This window comes from Cyprinodon tularosa, unplaced genomic scaffold, assembly GCF_016077235.1.
Source record: "Cyprinodon tularosa strain WSP-4 unplaced genomic scaffold, ASM1607723v1 ctg758, whole genome shotgun sequence".
NCBI classification, from domain to species: Eukaryota; Metazoa; Chordata; class Actinopteri; order Cyprinodontiformes; family Cyprinodontidae; genus Cyprinodon; species Cyprinodon tularosa.
In genome coordinates, this window is record NW_024039516.1 from 226,097 (window position 1) to 250,586 (window position 24,490).

The 24,490-nt window shown below is 38.0% G+C and overlaps 1 protein-coding gene across 2 annotated transcripts in view; it reads left to right on the forward strand.

Moving 5' to 3' along the window:
- The window catches only part of usp45 (ubiquitin specific peptidase 45), a 58,134-nt gene extending 36,151 nt beyond the window's left edge, over positions 1-21,983 (forward strand). For both annotated transcript variants that reach the window (XM_038270244.1, XM_038270243.1), the window contains exons 9-18: positions 1,646-1,733; positions 5,107-5,188; positions 5,481-5,572; positions 12,772-12,828; positions 12,951-13,082; positions 13,495-14,143; positions 15,877-15,974; positions 16,074-16,160; positions 17,441-17,585; positions 19,656-21,983. In XM_038270244.1, the coding sequence (XP_038126172.1) occupies positions 1,646-1,733; positions 5,107-5,188; positions 5,481-5,572; positions 12,772-12,828; positions 12,951-13,082; positions 13,495-14,143; positions 15,877-15,974; positions 16,074-16,160; positions 17,441-17,585; positions 19,656-19,786 (1,561 nt within the window). In that variant the 3' untranslated portion in view covers positions 19,787-21,983. The remainder of the gene's footprint in view (positions 1-1,645; positions 1,734-5,106; positions 5,189-5,480; positions 5,573-12,771; positions 12,829-12,950; positions 13,083-13,494; positions 14,144-15,876; positions 15,975-16,073; positions 16,161-17,440; positions 17,586-19,655) is intronic.
- Positions 21,984-24,490: the final 2,507 nt, after the last annotated feature.

Sequence of the window (24,490 nt, forward strand, 5' to 3'; positions counted from 1 at the left end):
TTCGCTGAAATAGGCTAGCAAGAACTCTGGAGTTGGTGTTTACCTAGCGTAGAGGCTCGTTACGCTGAAATAGGCTAGCAAGAACTCTGCAGTTGGTGTTTACTTAGCCTAGAGACTCGTTACGCTGAAGTAGGCTAGCGAGAACTCTGCAGTTAGTGTTTACTTAGCTTAGAGACTCGTTACGCTGAAATAGGCAAGCGAATACTCTGTAGTTAGTGTTTACTTAGCTTAGAGGCTCGTTTCACTGAAATAGGCTAGTGAGAACTCTGCAGTTAGTGTTTACTTAGCTTAGAGGCTGATTTCGCTGAAATAGGCTGGCGAGAAATCTGCAGAGCAGAGACAAAGAAAAAAAACATTGAAATAAAACCTAATATTATCCAAAGACCTTTAAATGCTACCAGAGTCAGCTACTGGCATATACATTTGATAATATTGAAAGTTATGAACAAATGTTTGTGTGGGACAGATTAAAATCTGAGTGAAAATATGATGGCGTTTCAGCCACACCAGACCAAAGTATATATGTTTAATGAGCAACATTTTTGGAGATACTGACCAATATGGTGGTATAGTAGTGAGCATCTGGTCATATTTTGCAGACCTTACCAGACCCAATGATCTCCTCTGTGAGATGTGGAGGTAACGCTTGGATCAAACAGAGTTGTTAATCAAGCAAATCTATGCTGTAATGAAGGATGGACCTAAATTAATTTTTCCAGTTGCTGCTAAAAATGTTTTTTTTTTTTTTTTTTTTTTTTTACTATTCAATCAAGGATGATGTTTTTATGACTATGGGTCAGTTGTCGTCCTACCATTTCCTCATTTATTTCCCTGTTCTTAAAAACTCTTTTGTTCTGCTTTCTTACTTTGTCTATAGCTCAGTATTTTTGACCAACTATGTAACTATGTGGTAAATGATCATAGAAAAGGTCAAATCAAAACTCTATTTTTAAATAAATGCACATTTAATCACTGAAACCTTTGAGATAAAGCTTATTTCCATCAGCTGTAATTTTTGATCTTTGTTTTAGTTCCAGGGTTTTACGAATATTGATAAATTACGATCTAAATAAAACCACTCCAGTTGCCCCAATTCTGGTAGATATTAAGTGTTGGTCATATAATTGTGTTTTTATTTATTTTCCTGTTTTCCCTAAATGGTGCATTTAATCTGTTATGGGTTTGAAATACTAGTTTGGTTGATTTTAACCAGTTTTAGCACTAAATGAAGACCGGATCTAATGATCAAACCTTGAAGTTTGCTATATCAACATTTTAATCATATTTTTGTTGTTGAGGTCCTTCCTCCAGTGCTGTGCTGATCTATGCAGCTTCTCTGATGTCTCCTGTGTTGGATTGTCTGTCCTTACTTAACTTATGTTCCTGTGTAAACCGTGAACTGTTTCCAGCTAGGGAAGGGTGTGAAAAGGCCTTCACTAAACACAATTGCCTTTTCACCCTTTGTTCTCTTGTTTTCCAGCTTTTTGTATGAGAGATTGTGTTTTTTCTTCTGATTAGGTGTTTATCTTGTCTGCCAATAACTTACGTTTTTTTTTTATGTTTTATTCTTTTCTTTCTAACCTTTTTGTTTCTCTGCTCCTTTTTGTCTCTCATTTGTCTTATGTTTGTTTTGTTTTGTTTTTAGAGCTCCACGCTTTAAAGGATACCAACAACAAGACAGCCAGGAGCTTCTGCACTACCTACTGGACTCCATTAGAGTACAGGAAACTAAAGTAAGTTAACAATTTGTAGATTCAGGACCAGTTTTCAAACAAAATGTTTGAAAAGTTCTTGTTCAGGGTGAAAGCCTTGATATTTAGACAAAGGTTCCCCCTATGTTGTAGCCCACAGCCTCGCAGAACACCTAGGATTTAACTTGTTGTGTCCTCAGATAAATTCACCACCTGAAAATGACAGCCTGTTGTATTGCAGCCAAAAACAAAATATAAATGGTAACTGATTACATAAGGATGCCAGTAGTTTCCTCAGCTTATGTTTCATGGCATTGCTAATCTTACTGAGTTCACAAATTTCTGATCAAGGACCTTGTATTCTCACCATAGCAAGACCAAATGGGCCGTGGTACAACTCTGCGTGTGCATGCCATGAGAAAACAAAGCCGTAGTAATAGTAGACCGAGTCAGCAATTCCCCTGAGGAGGTGTAAAAAGATAGAAGTCCAAGATCAAGTGAGGAAGTAGTGCAAAACATATCAGGTGACAAGGGGGCTAACAGGGAATTGGTGCCCAGAATAGAAAATGAACTTTGATGTTCATTGAAGCTAAACGGAAGGAAGCTTCAAGCTGATGGATGCTTGAGTAAGTTACTGCCAGCAGGTGGCAACGGTGTTCAACGATGTTAATCTGCTGATCGTGAGGCCGAAATCTTATCGGCTTGAAAAGGACTAAGAAATCGATATTCTGAATGTATGGAGTAAATTTTGTTCCATTATTGTTACAAGCAAAGATTGCATTTTGTAAATGGAAATTTGGAAGAAATGCAATCCAGAAATGAAACAAAAGATTTTGAGAGTATCTGTTCTTTTTTTTCTGATTTTATTTGCTTATTTTCCATGTATTTATTTAGTTTTTTTATATTATATATTTCAAAACTCGTTTTTTTAAAAGAAACATTTTTTTTTACATTAGACATACATTTTTTTCATTTCTCTTTTCCAGATTGAATGTTAAAAATTGCATTATTTTCACATTTTAATTCACCTCAAAGTCTCTTTACTTCAAGCCAAATATAAACGAATGATCTTGATGCTCACAGTTACCAATAATCTTGCTGCTTATGTCCGCACACCAATAGAAACACAGCTTTGCTCCTCATTCCAGAGGAAAGCACCAGAATCAAAGGGAAGATTCATTGTAAAATGCAGAAATGAAAGAATGCCATTTTAAAAACTATCTGAAAAAAATAAAATTGAAAAATTAAAAAATTAAAAGGAAAGGATTGGAAAAAAAAGCAAAAGTAACTCTTAAAATCTTTTAAAACAGTTTTTAAGGTTTCATTTCTGGTTTGCATTTTTTATTTTTCTAAGTAAAATGCATGTTCTTTGCTTGCCAACAAATGGTACCAAAATTACCCCACAGGTGCTTGCTATATATTGTATATTAACATATTATAACACAAACATGCAGACAGAATGCGACCAGGCACCTTTAAAAAACTGTTATCTAAGAACATGTTGCGTTTTCCCTACAGCAGAATAGTGAAAAATGTTTGGCACACTTCTAATCTCTAGTGTTTAAAAACCTGCATTTATCTGCATACGCTGATGCCGACTGTCTTTCAGAGTAAAGACCACAAAAAACTGCCGAAATTAGAAGTTCTTAAAAAGCTCTGCTCAGACTTAGTTCTGTGCTGGATGAAGGATGTAGAGTATCTTTTCCTGCAGAGGTGGTACAGGCCTGAAGGAGATGCTATTTAATTAGTTGGTGAAACACATCCGACCTTTAGCTGAGAGATTTAATGCAGAATATTTTATTTTTAATTATTTCGAAATATTTGGATTTTCTTCTGATGTGATTAAACATATCTCTGTGAAGGTGATGGCCGCTCTGCTTTTTTGGCAAACACAGAGCCCCCTCTCCCTCCCTCCCTCCCTCCCTTACTCGACTCCTCCACAGAGCAATTAGGAGACCCCACAGCAGCTCTTTGGAGGGCCCACCAGTGACTACGTGAACCAAGGAGGAGAATTTAGCGGGTGTGTTTAGCCGTCCGCCTCGGGCCTAGGAGGGGCCACAGGGTGGGCTCCCCCTGCTTCCATTCAAACTTGTGAACGCCAACAGTTGTGCCACTTAGGGGACTTGCAAGTGGCACTACCGGCATCATTGTGTGATCTTGGGAAATCCACAGCTGCTGAATGAGCTCCAGGGCTGCTCCATTGTGCTGGAGGGTCACCCAGAGCCCCTCCGGCACACACAAACACACACAATCACCACCAATCCAATCAACGAAGCACGAGGGGGGGGGGGGGAGCTTTTCTATTCATCTGCACAGAAACTAATTTTTGCTGCAGAGATCCAGTGTCGTTTTACCTCTAATTGTGGAAATTTTTTCAGCTGAACACGTTTTATCCCTTTTTGTTTTCTAAAGAAGAGCCAACCTCCTGAAAGCGAATTTTGTTTCTTTACAAAACCAACAGGGATTTAATCACAGGTGGAATCAAACCCTCGGTTTGGAAATAATAAAACACACAAAAACACTTTTTGTGTGCGCAGATCAGAAAGAGTCAGGTGTTTTTTGTTTTTGTTTTTTTGTTTCTTTCCCCCCTGAACATCATGAAGCTTCAGATAGCCCTAAGTGTTTGTGTTGATGGCCCATTAGGATCAGAGATCTGAATATGCTAATTTAAGCGGTCGGTTATCACCAATTAACAGAGATGGTAAGTATTCCTCTCTTCGGGCATCATCCGGCCTTCTTTCCTTCATCTTTGCCTTTTCCCTGTACCAGCAAACCCTCCCCCGGACCAAACCACCCCTCCCTCCGCCCCATCCTCTCAGGGACAGTGCACCCTTTTACTTTGGGGAGGGACAGAGATCATGGGGGTTACTGGTAATTAATTAGCAGGCGAGCCACATCCTGGTTGGACTTTGCTGGCCGGGCTGGGATTAACGGGGCCTTTTTTTCTGACCTAAATAGCCATTTGGGTGCGTTGGTCCCGGGACAATGGGGGTTGAACGGTCATGACTCAGACAGAGACTACGGCCAATTATCTATTGATTGGTGCTTTACAGTGGCTGCTCCTCTTCACAGCTCTCTCACCAACACACTCACTGACCATGTCACCTTGGATGAGGGGGGCCCCTGCATAAAACCTGCACACACACACACAGTTCATTAGGAGATTTACATGTTAACATTTATAGACAAGCACAATCATTATTTTGCACTAATGATGCCTATAATTGGTATACCTGTCAAACTCAGCTGCAGGCGAGATTTTGATATTCCACTAATGGATGAATAATAATTAAAAAAAAAAACTACAAAATTAAACCCCCAACCGCTGCGTCGATCCAGACAGGAAGAAGAACCCTACCATTCAGTTTTTCCTCATTGTTTACATTCCTGAACATCTTCTTTTTTCCCCCCGCAGAGGGTGAAAGCAGCCATTTTAAAGGCTTTCAACAATCCAACAGAGAAGACGGCTGATGAGGAGACCAAGCGCCAAGTCAAAGGTTGAACAAACAGCTCAACACAGATGTCCATAGCAATAGCTCCACCTTGTGGTGGTAAATGATAATGCATATGAGTCAGAGGATGGTTGATAAATGAACAGATTTCTGCTGTTCTCATCGTCTTCCTTAGTTCTTGATTTACCGTATATACAAGACATTTTATCCTTTCTTTATCCCAGTCAGGTGTCTTTGTTGTGTCGATAAGTTCATTTTAGAGAAAATTATTTTGGCAAACTGACTTATATAAAAAAAAGGCTAACTAAAACTGTATGTTTTCCTTTGTTTCTATCAGCATATGGCAAAGAAGGTGTGAAGATGACCTTTGTTGACCGGATCTTCGTAGGCGAGCTTACCAACACAATAATGTGTGAAGAGTGCGAGCATGTAAGTAAAAAAAAAAATAAAGAGCCAAACCGGAGGATAGGAGGATACTTCTTTTCAGTTTGCTTAGCAGAACAGAAGCAGCCATAATTTATTTAGACCAGGAGTAATCAATTAAATATCAGCAGGGTCAGAATAAAGAAAATCATCAACCAGTAAAGGTCCGGAGACATTTTCAATTATAATCTGTTACTTTAAGCCAGGGGTGTCAAACTGATTCCAGAAAGGGCTATGTGGCTGCAGGTTTTCTTTCCAACCAAAAGGTAGCAGACCAGACTGCGTTCATCTCATCAAGTCATCATGTTCAGATTGGACTCACTCAGTGAGATGACAGGAGTCTGGTGTGCTATTGCTTGGTTTAAAAAGAAAACCTGCAGCCACACGGCCCTTTCTGCAATCACTTTGACACCCCTGCTTTAAACAGAATTTAACAGAAATAAAATGAGGTGTTTATGTATCCATTTTATGCATTGACTTTTTAAAATAAAAATTTATATATAAAAAAAAAAAAAGAAGAAAAAAGAAAATTGTTCAGTTCAGTTTGCTTTCCATTTACACACGATAAGTTATCTCAGTTACTGGGCTCGGACCGGGCTCGGCACGGTTTTTTAAGGGTAGTGTAAATCAAGTCAAGTCAGCTTTTATTGTCACTTTCTTCATATGTACAAGACATACAAGGGAAATGAAGTTTTCTCTCTAGAAATATACAAATATACAAGAAATATACAAGACTGACATTTACAGACTCACATAAAGTGCGGGACATGACAGGTAACAGTGATAAGATAAATATAAATTATAGACATTACAATAAAAGCAATAAACAGCAGCAATAGTATAAAAGCCATTCTAAAGCACATATCAAGGTGCTCATTTAGAGCCTGGATCCACATTTATTTTCAATTCTGTTCATGGTGGAGAATCCTGCTTCACAGCAGCAGGTTGAGCCAAACATACTCAAAATGTTCAGGGTGATCTTTGAGTACACTTTTCCACTTCACCGCAGCATTTTCAGCAGTCCACACTTTCTCTGCTCTCTTTTTCTCATCATCTTCTCCTTCTTTCCTATCGCCCGGCTTGCCACAGGTTTGCCTGCTGTGTCTAAAAGTAGCAGCAGCAGCAACAACCCAGACTGACAGCAGCTCATTGGCTCATTTGTATCACGTGTAGCCTGGTCCTGGACGCTCTGGAAGGCTTTACCGTATTAACAGGAGAAGCAGCACAAGTGAAATTAGACACTGTCGTCAGACAACATGCTGTAATGTATAAATTGTTTAAATCAGGTTGGGTCCGGATGAGCCAGCAGGTGCGTCCGGATCTGGACCGTGGTCCGCTAATCCGTGACCTCTGGTATAGAAACTTTGCAGGGTTTGTCGTAAACTCTTTCCTGTCGTTATTGTTTAGTTTGGTAGTTTTAAATTGTTGCTGAAGGTTTTCCAGCTGCACAGGCATTCCTCATTAGGTTCGTTTTGTTTCAGATATTTTCCTGTGAAGATTGTTTAAAAAGAAGTAATTAGCTTCTTTACCAGGTGTTGCGCCTGCTAAACTAATATACACATGGAAAAATGAATAAATAGATGTTGATCATTTAATTGGGAAAAAACGTAAACAAAATACGTGAGGTGTTAATGAAAAGAAATTAACAAAGAAAAACTTGCACAAAAAAGCATTCAAGGACCAGCTCTGATACCAGCCGTTTACAGCAGGCACTTACAGAAGGAGAGGGAATGCCACCGTGAAAAATAAAGAGGATGCCTGCAGGAGGAGAGTGCCAGGTGTGGAGGAAGAGAGAGAAGAGCAGAGAAACGAACGCTCCTTCTCAGTCATGAATGATCCTACATTTAACAGCTAAAGTTTAAGTCTTAGACAACTTTTATTGTCATTTTTGACACAAAGTGTTAACAAAACAGAGTTTCGTTTTGCACAGCTTTCAGACAGTAAATGAGCAGCAGCTTAGCAGTGAAATGAACATTTCCATTCCATAAAGTGCAGCAGGGATCAAATGTAAACAGCGTGGGAGAAAAACATGGTGCAAAATGCCTTGATGCTGCATTGATACTGTCTCACAGAATACTGACACCTGCTGGACATTTAAAGACACTACAGGCAGCTAATTTGACAGACTAAACTGAATTGATTTGATGGCCAAGTACAATGATTTAATTTGTTATTGTAGGTTATATTTTATTATTCCATATCTATGTTTAAATTGAAAATATCTTTAATATTTTTAGATGCAGCCAATAAATAATGTAAACATATAGCCTATCATAATGTGATAATTTACGTGAAAATGTGAATGAGGATGCTTGTGGACTTGGATTTTAAATCATAATTTTAAAACAACAAGCATCGTAAAAACTAGTGTTGCCCCGATACCTGGCTGTGCAGTATTTACCGATACCATCTTTTTGAAATTGATGTGTGTGTATATATGAAGAACTGCATACTACTTGGATGTAAAATAATTACCATAATGTCTTTGTCAAGCTGCTGCCTACCTTTGTGAAGCAGGAAAAGGACTAATACAAAGTGAATCCAGGAGAACTTTTATTGCTTACCTGGAATGGGTGACAATATTTCAATAAACTTTTGGCTCTCAAGATGGTATCAGTGCCCTATTTGTTGGTACTCATCGATACCGATACCACCATTTTAGTGCTGGATCGGGGCCCCGCCCGATACTGGCATCTGTATCGGTGAAACACTAGTAAACAGTAAATAAACTAAGAGCCAATTTGAAATAAATTTTAATTCAGATAAGTTGAGTGATAACTGAGAGGAAAAGTTTGACAGCAACCAGAAAATTAAAGCTACAGTGTGTAATAATTACAGGCATATAAATTCAGAAATTTAATATATTATACATAACTATGTTATTTATCATCACCTATGAGCTCAGCCTTTTAACCATAACATTTGCGTTGCCTTAGAATTCGTTATTTATAATTACATAGGAGCGGGTCTCGCAGCCATGGAGGCTGACATCTTTGCGCTACGGCAGCGCAGAGGCAACAAACTAGCGATTGCGAGATCTCCCATGACGCTCGAAAATAACTACGGCAAGTTGAGAGAGATGAACTGAGACGGTACTGAACAGTAGATGGCAGTATTATGCCTGAGAAGCGTTTAGTCTGCCTGAAACCAAAGAAGAAGAAGAAGCAGGTATACTGCGCCTCGGTAACAAGAAAGGTAAACAAGGCGGCAGGCGTGAGTGACTTTGCAAACTGTTTGGCACTGTGTGGCCAAACATCAGACGAATGGAGGATCATGCCTACTCTGTATCACAACGAAAAGCGGCGGACACTGAACCCCCGTCATCAAAGAAGCGGAAACACGACGAGAATAAACGCAAGCGTGACAAGAAACGGCAAAAAACACGGATCAACATTGGCACGGCATTTACACGATGGAAGTCACTGATGGAGGAAAAAGGTTTTGACGCTCAAGTTGCCAGTTTTCTCTTGGACAGGTAATTAATCCTACACACACAATTGTCTAATATCACTGCAGTTTTTGGAGTACAGGATGCTCAGACCTGTCTAAAACAATAACATGCTGCGTGATGATGCTGTTACTCTCCAGTATACTTATTCAGCAACGTCCCTGACGTTTCACAGGTAATGATTCAGTAATTTTCTGTAAAATAATTTTCTGGATATATACCTCGGTTACTTCTCTCCGGCTCCTTTGGAGATCTTCAAGCCTTTCCTCCTCTGCTCTCACCCCGCTGGCTCCCCTCTCTCGCCTGGCCCCAGCTGCACGCTCACCCCGACCTCTCTGCCCTCTTCCTTTCCCTCTTCCTTGCCTTGTAACCCCCGTGCCACAAACAAGACTTGGACTCTGTAAACGGGGAATATATATTCTTCCAGCGAACACAATCTCGCTGTTAAACTAATGACTACAATTACTTCGTCTGTTTATATCACCATGCAAAGCAGCTCACCAAAACGTCACAACGACGTAGAAAAAATAACGGGTATATTTATTATCTTAAGTCTACATGAAATCTATACCCTACACAGACTAATGAAATACTATCTGTAAAATTATCTATGTAAACAAACCTCATCACTTGAGAAGGTAGGTGATGCGGACGTCGTGGAAGACATTTTGTCCCGTAACGCTCGCCGTACTGTTGGGGGGGAGAAGCGGTGGGGGGGAGACGTTCATGTTGCTGCAGTCTGACCGCTAGATGTCGCTGAAAATTACACACTGTAGCTTTAAAAGAAATATGCAACGGCTGAATTGTTCCTATTTCTTTTAGAATGCTCCAAAATTCTTGATCATTTTAATGATAAACTGCAAAAATTTAGACTTTTTTTTTTTTTTTTTTTTTTTTAGCAGATGCATCATGTTGACAGATATATTTTTATTTTTTCAGATATATATTTTTAGTGAGTTAGTCACATGACTTTTTTGAAATTACACACACACACCAATATAGTGTTTTGCTCTATGGGCTCGACGCACAGGTGTTGCTGAACCCATCACTACTGCGAAGCCTCTTCCCAGAAGGCAGCAGGGAGAGCAGTCCGTGGTGGGAGTGTGCTAGCCTCGTGAGACCATCCTGATCTCGCAAGCTTTCAAGGTTTCACTCGCAGATCAATCTGGAGACTCTCCGTTAAAGAAAATTTGGAGCCGTTCACCAAACGAACGTCCAATCAGCGTTCGCTTGGAGGCGGGTTGAGGTGTGACGCAACGAGAAGCGCGACAGTTCAGTCTAAAGAACATGGCGGCTTCAGCCGATGAAACTAGCGTTAGCGTGGCTATCGAGCAAGTTTTATCAGAATTACAGAGTATTTCTTCACTGAAAGAAGAGCAAAACACTGCTCTGGAGGATTTTCTCAGAGGAAAATATGTTTTTGCTCTTCTCCCGACTGGTTTCGGCAAGAGTAGCCTGGCTTGTGGTTGTGTTTTCGTCGTCGCTCTGTTAGTACGTCATATGCTTCGTTGATCTGATTGGTTTATTTGGCCCGTCTATCACCAACATAGGCCAATCAGCTAACCAGTATTTTCGGCCCTTCCCAAAATTACTTCAACGGAAGGTTTCCAGATGGATATGCAGAGCAAATCCATCTGGCGGAGTCAGGTTAGGAGTGTGAGGGGTCATTGATAACTTTACTGGCTCGGGACACTTAAGGAGGGCTGGTCATATTGAAATAAAATCACTGAACGTTTTATCCTTTAAAGATAAAAAAAACCCACTTGGAATCTCCCATATGTGCAGATATAGAAGCTCTAGAATGGCCTCATTAGCAGCTCTGATAAACGTGTCATTTGAGAATAGATCCCACAGAGGAGCGGAATAACTTGGTAGGTTTTTCCTGCAACAGACTGAATAAGATTATAATTTAAAACAGTTTGACAGAGTAGATTATTGCTGTGGATTAAACATGATTCCGATTTTTTTTTTCTCACAAAACATTCAGTTGATGTGGAAATGGTCCAAAATATATTTTTAGAGTTTTAAACTTGTCATGATATGATCGAAATGAGCATTTGTTCAGATACTTGAATTTGAGGAAGATTTAAAAAGTTTAATTTAGATTTGCTGGAGTTAATTTGATTTTATCGCTTATGTTGAATTCTTTATTTTAAAATGTTAAAATGACATAGGATTGCAGATTGTAAAAGGGCATTGTACAGCATATTTTAGAAAGAAGCTGGAAGGAGGCAACAAGAAGAGATTGAACTGTGGAAAACATCTCATTTATTCATGGGTGAGATTCTGGGTGGAGGAATGTTGTCAGATATTTTATAACGGCAACAGAACAGAAACATCAGGATGTTGGAAACAGCTGAGACAATCGCCTTTAAGCTTTTGGAAAAGCTATAATCTGTACCTATTCACATTTAGCTATTCATGCTTGAGAAGTAGGATCTAAGATATGAAACAAAGATATGTTCAGGATCAGGTTGGTGGCTTCTTTATTAGCAGACTGGCGTTACTCTGCAGCTTTTAAAGACTAAAGAATTGGACATTTTAAAAGAGAGGGAAGATTGGGCATCAAACTAAACCATTTGTTTACGTGTACATTTGAGTTTTTAGGTTTTCTTTAATCTGTTCATTAAGTATTTTAGAATTGAATTGATTTAAAAGAAGTGGGAGAGAAGAACCAACATTCTGCCCTGGCTTTGTTTTTGAAGTCACGGTGATTTAGGACTGATGATGGTATTAAGGCTGATCTAAACATCTGTATCCTGTAGAGAGTGACTGTCTTGTTTGCTTTTGATAATATTTAAAGTTTAAGTGAAGCCAGAATTCTTACAGGGCTGTAAATATGTTTTTAAAGGAGTTAAATTAAGTTGTATTGGAAATAGTTTAAAAGTGGAGGATACGTGAATATGTACACTGCAAAAACAATCTAGAAAAAAAAATCAACATTTCTTAAATTAAGTGTATTTACCCTTAATTTAAGTAGGTAATTAAGGTGATTTTCCTATGGATGGAGTATGTTTACTTTTAAAACAAGATAATTAGATAATATGCATTTGAAATAGGATTATTAAAAAAAAAATTCTTATTTTAAATGTAAATTGTCTTGCTCTATCGGCAAAGTGTCTCACTTACTTCCTCTATTCAAGAAAAAAATGTACTTATTGAGACAAAATTACTTTATTTAAAAGTGTGACCAACCAGCAAAGTCTACCTCTATGCTAAAATTTTCCCAAAACCTCTTCAGGCGACTTAAAACAGGTTTTAACTGCTATTGATATAAAAGTGTAAATCAACCCTTTATCCATCGAGGAAATGTGGATGTGGTTTATTTACTCTGAAATATATTTATCATTTACATTTTTTGTTTTTGGGGATACAAACAATTTTATTACAGATTCCACTCTGTCTTTGATAAATGGGACCCCAGGACTTTTGAAAGGATCGTCTTTGGATCAATTAATGTAAAGAAGAAAAACCAAACCTTGTTCTAGCTATGAAGCACGGTGGTGGAAGTGTCATAATCATGTCCTCAATATCATAACAACTATTATGAATTCTACCGTGTACCAATGTTTCTGTTGGTTTAAATGTAGTAAAAGTAAATTTTGAAGATTTAAGTGACATGAAATCATCTTGTTTTCCAAATTGAAATAGAGATTATTATTGAAATTAGAAATTATTATGCAAACATTTTAACGACGAAGAAGAAAATATTCTCCCAGATTTTAAAACCTGAGTTTTTGTGTTCTTTTATTTTCAGATCTCAACAGTAAAGGAAGCCTTCATAGACATCTCTCTACCCATCATAGAGGAGAGGGTGAGCATGTGCAGAATGATCACTAAATAGGATCTAAAAGACGTGTTTGCTGTTTAATACCATTGACAGTTATTGTTCTGCATGCTTTCACAGACTTTATTTTAAGTTTTTCTCCTCATCAGATATCAAAACCTTCAAACCCTGGTCGTCTGGGGAAGAGCAGCCGGGAGCAGGACAGTGTTGCGGCTCACAATGAGCAGCTTCTGTCTGCAGCGAACTCCGTCAACAAGAACTCCAGGAAGCTCAGCGGAGCGGTGAGGCAGAAGCAAACAGTCTCTCTGGAGCTTTACAATCAACAAATAGTTTTAGGATTTCTTAGACGTATATTTTATGCTTATTGTGTTGTTGTTGTTTCATTTTATAACTTAGGTTATTTGTGTAAATGTATTGCTTTAGGTGTGGGGAACAAAGATCATCAGGTCATTCTATCTGCTCCCTTTCATTCAGGAGTTTTGTTTAACTTGTAGCCGACCCAATTTAGCATTTTTCTGCCAAGCTTTTATAGAAAAACTCACTTTGCTTTGAACATCATAACATTGAAGAACTGCTCTCTCTTACACTGACGGCAGTGGGCGTATCTGGGGACGGTGTGCAGAACAAGCAGCAGCAGCCAAGATGTTCTCCCTTTCAGTGTTTTTTAAATCCGATGTCTTGTTTCACTTACAGAAAAAACTCAACAGGAGGTCTTCCAGCTGTGTGGAGGAAAAGGGAGCAGCCTGTGGTGCTGAGCGGACAGAGGACGAGGCGGCGGCGGCCGGCGGATCAGCACGTGGAGTGTCTGTGTGCAAAATGGCGGCTGCAGGCAGCCTGTCGGACGGCAGCGAGAGAGAATCCAGCGCTCAGGACAGTAGTAACGACGCAGACAGCGAGGCCTCTGAGAGCGAGTGGGCCCCGCGGGTCTCCAGTCATGGTCACACCTCCACTCCATCGCCCACATCAACCCTCACTCCTTCGCCTACCCCTGTTTCTTCTTCCTCTCCTGCGTCGTCATTGGCTTCCGCGAAACACTGCGGCGCCGTGGATCAGCTGGTCAGCGCCGTCTCCAAAGCCAACCTGGGATTCTCTCCGACGGACGCTTCAACTCACTGCTCACCGGAGGAGCAGGGAGAAAATCAAAGCCGTGATCATCATCTTCATCACCAGGGAGCGTTCCAGGCTCTGTCCCACAGTTACACTCCTTCCTCTAAGGAGTGCTCCATCCAGTCCTGCTTGCACCAGTTCACGTCAGTGGAGCTGCTGATGGGCAACAACAAGCTTCTCTGTGAGAACTGCACTGAGCGAAGGCAGAAGCAGCTACGCAAAAGTGGCTCCACAGGTGAGGCAAGGCAGCCGGGCCCCAGCATCATGTTTGGAGGGCGAGGAGCCAGTCAGCGCTGGCTGTCTGCAGATGGGCGTTACACTGCAGCCTTTAAAGATTGTCTTTAAATTGGACATTTTTAAAGACAAATCAGAGGATTTTTTTTAGATATTAGACCAAAAAACATAAATAGATCATATTTACCATTAATGTACCAGAACCTTCTATATTTTTAGGGCCGTTAAGTTAGTTTTAATCTACTTCACCTCAATCAGAGCTACTTTTTATCGTCACTCTCTGTGTTGTGGGGACGGGATACGTGACGGCATTCAGGAGCGGCAGAGTGGGCGGACTGAGAAGAGAGACGATGGCGCAGGGTCACTGATTTTACCAGCATAGTTTGCTGTTTTTCTACAGAGAAATACTATGATTATACTATCTGGAATTAGTTCCCCCATTTAATTCTATTGCAAAGCTTCGTTTTCCAGTTTTATACCTGTTTGATAGCCAGTTGAAGGCTGTAATATTAAGCTGTGATGCATCTAATTTGCTTTAATGTTCTTTTATTATAAAAAAAAAAGCATAATCTCATCGACATGATTATCTTGCAACTCACTTGTCCAACCACTCTCACCGAAATGGTTAAGATTAGTTTACTCTGTTTTCAGACATCAGGGTTTCTGCAGTTCATTAAAAATCATTAAATTATTATTTTTTAAATTAAGGCCTTAATTGGAATTAAAATTAATTAAATGTGATTATTGTGGCATTTAAAATGCTTTATTTGAAAAAAAAAAAAAAAACATTTATAAAAACAGTTTCGTCAGATATATTATACCAGATATAACTGGTTCTGCATGTTTGCCTGGCTGATTGTTTAGCAGTATGTTTGGAAAAGAAGCTCAAGGAGGAGAAAAAGCCAGAGAATGGGAAAATGCTAATTTCAACAAAAATGGCTGGAAAACGAGGAATTTGGGACATGGCTGCAGCCTTTTGACAGTAAAGATGACAAAGGATTTTTATATATATATGTGTGTGTATGTGTATATATATATATATATATATATATATATATATATATTATATATATATGTATATTATATAGAGATACACACACATACCGCAGGAATCTATACTGATAACTGATATGACTTTAATGTACATCATGGTGCATTTTTACCAAATAGTTAGATGTTCCCTGTTCTAAATGGAGAAAAGAGGTAAAGAATGACCCCAGTTCTTCCTGGGGGTTACTTCCTGTTAAAAGGGAGTTTTTCCTCTCTACTGTCGCTACAAGCATGCTTAGTGTGAGGGATTGCCTTCAAGTCAATGAGTCGATGCAATCAACTGGTTTTCCTTAGATAGAAACTTTTAATCAATCTGACTGTATGATCTGGTTGAACTGTAAAGTGCCTTGAGATGACGTGTTGTGAATTGGCGCTATAGAAATAAACTGAATTGAAATTGAATTGAATTGAAAATTTCAAAAGCATCCTTTAATCTGATCTATTGATCAATGCGTTCAGAGTCGCATAGTTTGATATGGTTGAACATATGTGACCAAGTTTGAATTTATTTGAAATTCTTAAAAAAAACTCACTTCCTGTTTACCCACCGTCCCCTTTATGATATCCAGCTTAAAGCAGTTTTTCACACTTAGTACATCTGAAAATCCATTTCAGTTTGAATCTTTTATAGATGGAGTAAAGTCAATGTAACCTCTGATCAAATTTCTATTTTTTACTTCATAGATAAGAAAGTAGAGAAGATTTACACCAGTGCCAGGAAACAGATGCTGATATCCTTGCTGCCTCCTGTGATCACGTTGCATCTGAAACGTTTCCACCAGGTAGACGGCCTCACAGCTCCTGTTCAGTCTGTTGCTATGTGGTGGTATGGATCTCAATGCTGGATTGGTTTTTGTGTTTTTTTCTGTGAATTTGTAAAGGCAGGGATGAACCTGCGGAAGGTGAACCGCCATGTCGACTTCCCTCTCCTCCTGGATCTGGCCCCCTTCTGCTCTGCATCCTGCATGGTAACAACACAAGATTTATCAGACATCCCCCTATTGTTCAAAAATAAAATATCTATTTTTAATTCACTTAGATCTATCAACTTTATTTTAACGTGAGTTACGGATGAGGTTTGTCCAAAAAACATTTATTTTGGATTAGTTTTCTGGGTTTTTTTATTCTTTTTGTGTCTTTTTAAAATCAAGATAAAAAATCTCCCTAAAACAAGCATCGTATGAGGAATAATTAAAGAGATCCGAGATCCTTTTGAGTTCAGCCATTTGTTTTTACTTATTGTTTGTATTTTATTGATATCGTTTTATTTAGAATCACTTCAGAGGTGTTCATAAACTCATTGAATTTGGGAAAACAATGTACATTTTCTTACACATTAAAAGTTTTATAGATGCTTTTAAATTACCAGCTCAAGGTATTCATACAAATAAAACACAAATGGATAAAAATAAAAAGGTATGTTAAAGGTTCCCATTTGCCAGTTTTTGGTTTTGGCTGCTCAAAAAAAAAAAAAATCCAGGAAAGTTTATGTTTTAAAAAAGATGGAAGTTTGAAACAGATAGGAAAAGTAACAAAATAAAAGCCTACTTAAAAAGCAGAATACAATAAAATAAATGTATTCCTTTAAGTTTATTCCACTCTCTCAGACAGTTATGATGATTGCAGCGCCACCACACATCCATCTGTGGTACAACTCATACTATGGCCTTTAACACTAGTTATCTGATGAAAAAGAAATTCCAGATTGTGTATAATATCACTAACTGGAAAATTATGGAACGATTTAAGGTAACCTGCAAAAAAAACTACTATTTATTTTATATTCTGTGTATATAGGATCCAATCTGATCCAACTAGAGCACAGACAGGGCTTCACCATAAACTGAAATCTGTCCAAAGGGGCAGGTTTACCAGTGTTTGCTAATCCCAGCTTGATTCTTCTGCCTCTTTTAAAGTTGTTAAACTGAAAAAAAATAAATAAATACCCAGAAAAAAAAACGTATGTTGCAGATTTTTTTGTCCTTTAGAGTTCTTTTAGAAACTTGATATTAACTTTGAATCAAATGGTGTGAATCCACATTTAACCCCCCCGCTGTGTTTTTATTGTAATAAAAAAAAAAATGGTGTATTCAGCGCGCTCCACTGGTTTTCATGCATATAAATATAATGTTCCATTATCATATGAGTGACGTGATTCCCATCTTAGTCCTGTAAGTTTACCGTCTCCCGTGTCTTTGCTAAGATTTAATCTTGGAAACTTTCTGTTTTCCTCCACCTTCACCTGCAGAACCTGGCTGCCGGCGGGCGCGTCATGTACAGCCTCTATGGGATCGTCGAACACAGCGGCTCAATGCGGGGCGGCCATTACACTGCATATGTGAAAGTCCGTGCCCCTCAGAGGAGAACAGAACAGCGGCACAAGAACCTGTCAGGTCAGAGAGTCGCTTCCTCACAATCTGTCATCGTTTTAGTCGGTCTTTGTCTGTGGAAGTTTAGCAGTGAAGCAAAGGTTTCACCTTAAAGATAAAATGCTCCTTTACCCAAATAAACTGTGCAGCTCCTCTGTCACAGTCCATCTTCTTTCTACTCCAGCTGCTTTATTTTGAAAACGATGCAGTACTGCTATAATCCTCACTCTGAAGTGTCTGAACATGATTTTTAAATCATGGCATTTTAATTGCGCCTCATAATATGGTGATCGAAATAGAAATGAAGAGGCTGTAAGGTTTCCTTCAAGTGGATCTGACTTCAGTCTTTAACTCGGATTATTAGTCTGATACCATCTGAGAACAGCGTATGTTTTTCTGCATGAGCTAAAGCTAGAAAGTCCTAATTTTAGTAAATTAGGTTTTAGTAAGAATTAACCCCTGATTTTAATAATTTCTTCATAATTAAGTTGTATTTTTCTTTCTATATTGCCTCGTGTATTTTCCCCCCAAATATAAAATATGATAGCTGCCATTATTTCCTTCACTGTTATTGTTATAATGAAGAAGAACCAGAACCCTGTGATACGAAGGAACCATACTGCTGTTGATCTTTTCCCAGCTGCTCAGCAATCCTAACAAGTCTGAAAAAAGGCCTCAGTGTGTTTGGATAAAGCCAGTAATATACCGTTAAGCTTCTGTGAGTTGGTGGTGACTAAAAGAACTAGATTTGTGTATTAAAACTACATTAATTTATGTTGACAAAGTTTTATCTAAGCTGTTTAATGAATCAAGTAAGTTTATTATCAGTTACTGGTTTCCTAATAATCCATATATAGTTCTCTTTTAAAGTAATTGCCTCTTTATGGAGTGAATTTTGTTTGATAATTGTTGCAAGCAAAGAACATGTTTTTACAAATAAAAAAATTTAAAATACTAAATAAATCCAGAAATGTATTTATTTATTACACATTTTCCCAACTCTTTTCATTTTTTATTCTTTTTTTAAGATTGAAGTGAAGAGAATTTAATCTTTAAAAGCCAAATAGAGAAGAATGCAAATCTTAAAACTCGGATCTAAAACGCAGAACTTAAAAAAAAAACATGAACTTTTTTCATTTAAATTTCTTAAGAAAAAAAAGAAGGAAATATGAAAAACATCTTTAAAAAAAGCAAAATATAACAAAATCCGTTTTCTTTTTTTTTCTTACCGAAGAAATAAAACTTAAAACCAAAAATTGAATTTGAAGGCTAAAGAAAAAGGTTTTTTAACCAAATGGAATTGTTGAATCTGAAAAACATTTTTAATAACTAAAAACAAAAAATATATATAAAAACAGGCTGAAAATTCTGCCCAAACTTTTAATTACCATAATTTCCCAAATTTCCTGAATGCAACAGGCTCCCAAGCCTTCAATCATTAATCCACACCCCATTTAATATAAACCCCACCCCTTCACGACGGGACAATTAGCTTGAAACAAAAAAAAAAAAAAAACAGAAACTGTAAAAGAAAAAAGATTAAATCTGAAAATAATTTTTAAATATTGTGTTTCTAGTTTCAATTCTCAGTTGTTGTTTCTTTCAGTTTCCAAATGTTTCATTTTCCAATTTTTTTAACAAACTTTATGCCCCCAGTTTAGTTCCATACACCATATTTATTTTTCCTCCAGCTGCATGATATGGCTCTCATTTCGGTTCCCCAAAGTTTCAGAGCTGTAGAAATAACTTTGTGACCCTTTCCAGACTCAATGAGTAAATGTCCACACCTTGTTTCTCACGTTGAATATCTTAAGATCTCAGCAGAGTGCCCTGCCTTTCTTATTTTACACTGACTGGTAATTATTGGTAAACATTAGACCTGGACAGTCTGGATAACTTTCAATAAATAAAAACTTAATTTTAAAGAGCAGCATGGAAAGGTCTAGACTTCGACTAAAACCTGTTAGATATCAGCCTGAGGTTGTTCTTTTCTCCTATTCTGTTTTGATTTTCTAGGTTATTTTCTTTTTTAATGTCTCATTACAGATTGGATTTTTATTTCTTCGTGATTCTGACGCTCTTTCTTGTTTTTAGGTGCAAAAGATGCCTGCAGCAGCTCCCAGAGCCAGTGGGTGTATGTCAGTGACACCACAGTTCAGACTGTACCAGAGTCCCGAGTACTCAGCTCTCAGGCCTACCTGCTCTTCTATGAGGAAATGCTGTAATAAAATCAGTCCATGCGACTCCTCTCAATATCTGTACCTCTTTGTATTAATTGTTTGCTAAAAATCCTGTCAGCCCCTCAAGCTGTTTGATGGCAAGAAAAAAAAAGTGGGGGGCGGAAATTTCTCTGCTTGCTGGGATGGTTAACATAAAAAGGCATTTTCTGATACAATAGATATGCAAGAGAAAATAATTAAAAATGCCAACATTATGTGGATTTTAGCCAGATTTTAATTTCAGATACTGCATTCAAAGTGAAAGAGGTTAGGAGAGAAATGTGCGGTAAACCTAAGCTGTTTAATATTTATTATTGGCCTCAGTTTGAGTTCCTGGCTTAGGGTATAAAATGCATGATGGAGTTGGCCACTGCGACTTTAGTTGCAGATTGAAAGCATGCTTAACTGCAATATGCCTCGACTTGTTGATGTCAATAAAATGCGTGTGTGAGCGCACACCTGTCAGAGAACGGAGGAGTGAAAGACGGATGAATGTAGCTGAAAGGTGCTATGTATATCAGGGAAGCTATAGTAACTGATTCAATCTAACAGGTCGGTACTGTTTCCACCTCTAAGCTAACAGTCTGACCCACCCAGTGATGCATCCAAACTGTGCTTCTAAAGTGTAGGGTTGTCTATATTAAAAAACATAAGACCACTGTTGGTGTTTTCATATATTATAAAAGGGGGATCTTTGTTGACACAGAAGGTCAGAGTTACTATTTTTTAGGAGGGCTGGTCAGTAATACTAAGGAAAAAAGAGAGTAATATTTAATCAACGTATTCTTTTACCTCATATTTATCTTTTTTATGTTGCTTGAAATAGTTCTTTTGAGGTGAGCGTTTGTCCCCACATGTTTCACATTGGATTAGAATTAGTCCAGTTAAAAATGCAAAGAAACAAACTGAAGAAGAAAAGATTTAGAATTGGCTTTTTAGAGATGAACCAATCAGGGACCCTGTGGCTGATTTCCAATCAACAATTTTAGAAAATTCTGAGCTGCTAATTTTAACCAATTCATATGATGGGTAGAAAACCAAACCAAAGTACCTATCTGCATTAAGATTGCTGCAGGGTAGAAATCAGAGCTCCCTGTAAAACGGATTATAAATCATTTGTATCTATTTGCATAGAGGTGGACCATATCACAAGAGATTCCTCCAGTTATGTCTGGCTTTTAATATATAAAAAACATTTTGAGTTATGTTGGACTGCTAAAATATTTAACTGAAAAAAACTTGAAACAGCTTAACAGTTATTCTTATTAATAATTTACATAGGCAAATTCACTGTGTGAGACGTGTGAAGTCGATAATACGGTGAAAGAGAATGCTGCAGTCAATCAGGATTTCACTATTTAGTATAAAGACAAAAGACTATCTTAAGTATTTTTTTATAGCCAATAGTGTGGCTATTGTGACTAACTGTAAACAGCAGATGCTGTAGAATAATTAAATATCTGCCGCAACTAAGAGTCAGTAGAAATATTGCTGATATTTTTTTATCCACCATGATCTAAGACATTTTGGACTTATTGAACAAAATGGCAACATCTTCTGTTTTTTGTTGAAAAGTTAACCCATGTTAAAATAAATTAAATTCCCTTCCCTCTAGAGGCTCCTTTTGTCCTCCCCTCATAAAAAGTCACAGATACTTAAAAGATGTTAATTTTCTTCTTTCCAAAACTTCTACACTGAAGATTGTTGAGGCTGCTTGTTGGAATCCTGGTATTGGGGAATTGCTGATCGGAAAACAGCCTCTGGACTCTAGGGTCAATTTTTTCCATTATTGTTGCAGACAAAGATTATGTTCTTTAAATGGAAATTTGATATATAAAATCTAATCCAGAAATGAAACTTTTTAATCATAAATATCATAATCAAAAAGGTCTTAAGAGTAACTTTGCTGTTTTCTAAGATTGTTTTATTTTATTTATTTTTTATATCTTTTTCCGGTTGAGTTTTACAAATCACTGTCATTGTCTTCTCAGGGCGGGCTTTCCTGTGGAGTAGAGATCAGTTGTATTGGTCTGCATGAACGTTAGCATTTTTATTGGTCAAGAGCGAGCATTTAATCCAAACATGCTAGCTCAATACAAATGCTCATTATTGTGAGTAAAGATAAGGTGGTCTGTCACAGAATTTGAAAAGAATTCAATTAGTAAAACTGGAAAATGTTAAATCTGTACAACAAACCTAAAAAGGAAATAAACAATTCAGAGAAAACGGCAAAGTTACTCTCAAAATCTTTCAAATAGCTACAAATGGCAGCTTTGAAAAGCAGCGCAGCAGTTACTTTACAAGCCTTTTGTTTTATTGCATCAGAATGTATAAATATGTGACCATGAAACGGGTTTGCCAAAGACGAGTTTTGAAAAGCAGCAGATATTTTATCATGCGTAGTGAGTTTGTAATGCAAGCATCTCTGCGCATTTAGACATGACCTTTATTAAATCAATGGAATCACATCTGAGGTCATTGTGTTTGCATCTTAACGCACAAGTTAATGCATCATGGTGTTGTTTTGTTTTGTCTGTTTTTAGGAGCAGCAGATATTTATTCATCAAATATTTGAATCGATCACCTAATCCTGATATCAGACTTTTTTTCCTCTTTTTTTATTTAAATCTTGCTCGCCAATCATTTGCTTCAAATGTTTAAAAAGCATTCAGACTATTGGGACTTAAGATGTTTTTTTTAAGCAAGTATGAATTCAGTGCCTCTGCCTCCATAAAAGGAAAGCCTGTACAGGATGGGGATAAACTGTATGCAGAGTGTAATATAAGCATATGTGTGCGTTTTATTAATGTTTGGACTGGCAGACATGGTGCTGTTAAAACTGAAAGTTGTCTTATCAAGTCAAGGAATGTTTTGGAATGAGTATAAAACACATCTTGTCAAAATAAATCAGATTTATGAACAGCAACGGTTCTGCAGCACTCCTTTTATTTTTTCATTGTTTTTCAATTTCAGATGTGGAATAGAGATCAGAAGAGATTTAGTGTTTCCTGCTTTGAAACCGTTGTCATGTTGTTTTTTTAGTCTTTCTGTCGGGTCTGTCACTGTGCATCCTGCCCTGCCATATTCCACCCATCCTGGCCTGTTCCCGGCCCTGACGGGTGCAAAGCAGCACTGCTTCGGAACATGTCGCGAGCTGGTGAAGAGGAGGTGGGTGTGGAATCATGAAAAGGGCAATGTCGAAAAGCATCGCCCTAAATGTCCTCTTGACTCTCGCACGCCGTGACGTCCCTGTCACACAGCTGGAATGTGGGGACCGGTTGTCAAGTGGCCACCAACAGATAAAAAAAGGCAAATTCCTCCTGAAATGTGTTTCTCTATTTTTTTAAAAAAGGGGAAGCAGGGCTTCTAGCTGGAGGACACGCTGCTGAGGCGTTTGACGTGATTTAATCTCACTTAATGAAATGTGCCCCTCCCCCCCTTTATCTGTGAGACACTTCAGTGAAAGTAATGAGGTGCTGCAGGAGTGCTTTCTTACCAGCAGAGGAGGTTAAAATTGCCTTCCTCACCATGCAATTCGCTGTCACTGTTGACAGAATCCGACATCCAGCACTCAGCACGTTTTCTTGTGCAAACATCTGACACACTTGGACTGGACGTGCCTCAGGCTGTCGTCTTCTCAGGCTGCTGTTCACAACCAACATAACAAAACACCTGCAATGAAAAGTTGGCATGTGAATATTTTAGATTTTGTATCTATGCATTGAAAATTCAAGTTAAATCGTCAATTGCTGTTATGTGTGGTGCAAAAAAAAAATGAGAGGACTTCCTTTGAAAACATATCAGATCTTAATTGATGGAAAAATAAAAATCCTGCTGGATATCTGTATGATTTGGAATAAGGAATGAGTGCAGAACAAAAGGATGCCATATTTGATGAAAATGATAAGCCCAAAGAGAGCTTAATCTAAATCGAATCACAAGGTAAAGCTGGAGCAGCAGAAAAGCCAAAGGTCATTTCTATTGCTTTAAAATGGTGATCAGACCCCTGATCATTTCTTATCAAAGCTAACACATTGATATTTTAAAGCCCCTTTGAGAAACAAACCTTAAGCTCTCAGTTTGTCATCATTTTGACTAAAAATTAATTGTGCAACATTTAGTGAACTGATTCCAATAAAGTTAAAAAAACAATCCACTGGACTTAGTTTCCAGGTTTTCCATTCAGGAAGCTTTTTTTAATTCAAAATGTCAGAAATAGCGTTGAGTTCGAGGCTTTATACACTGGACCAAAACAAAGCCTTGTTTTAGCTTAGAAATTATTCACATTAAATCGGAAGAACGGGTCCGCCCCTTAGGAATGGGGAGTCTTTCGGGTTCTTTGTTATTCTGTAATACCCGATACCTGTCTATGTCTCTGCAAGGGGGGTCGTTGGGGGGAATTGTTGGCCTGGCTGAACAGACAAGATGTTCTGTTCCCCTGTGTGTGGGTAGGGGTTGCGAAGATAGTCAAAAGGATTAAACCTTATCGCTACATTGTAGGTGTTTGAAAGCTGAGTCAACTCCATCTGTTTAAGGTTGTTTTTTCTTTCTTAAAATAAATGGCTTCATTCACACTCCTTTCAAACCACCTGTCTTCTTTGTCCAAAATGTGAACATTCTGGTCCTATTGCAAGCTCACAAAGAACCCAAACAACTCCCCATTCCTAAGGGGTAGCATGTTTTCTAAGCCAACACAAGGCTTTGTTTTGG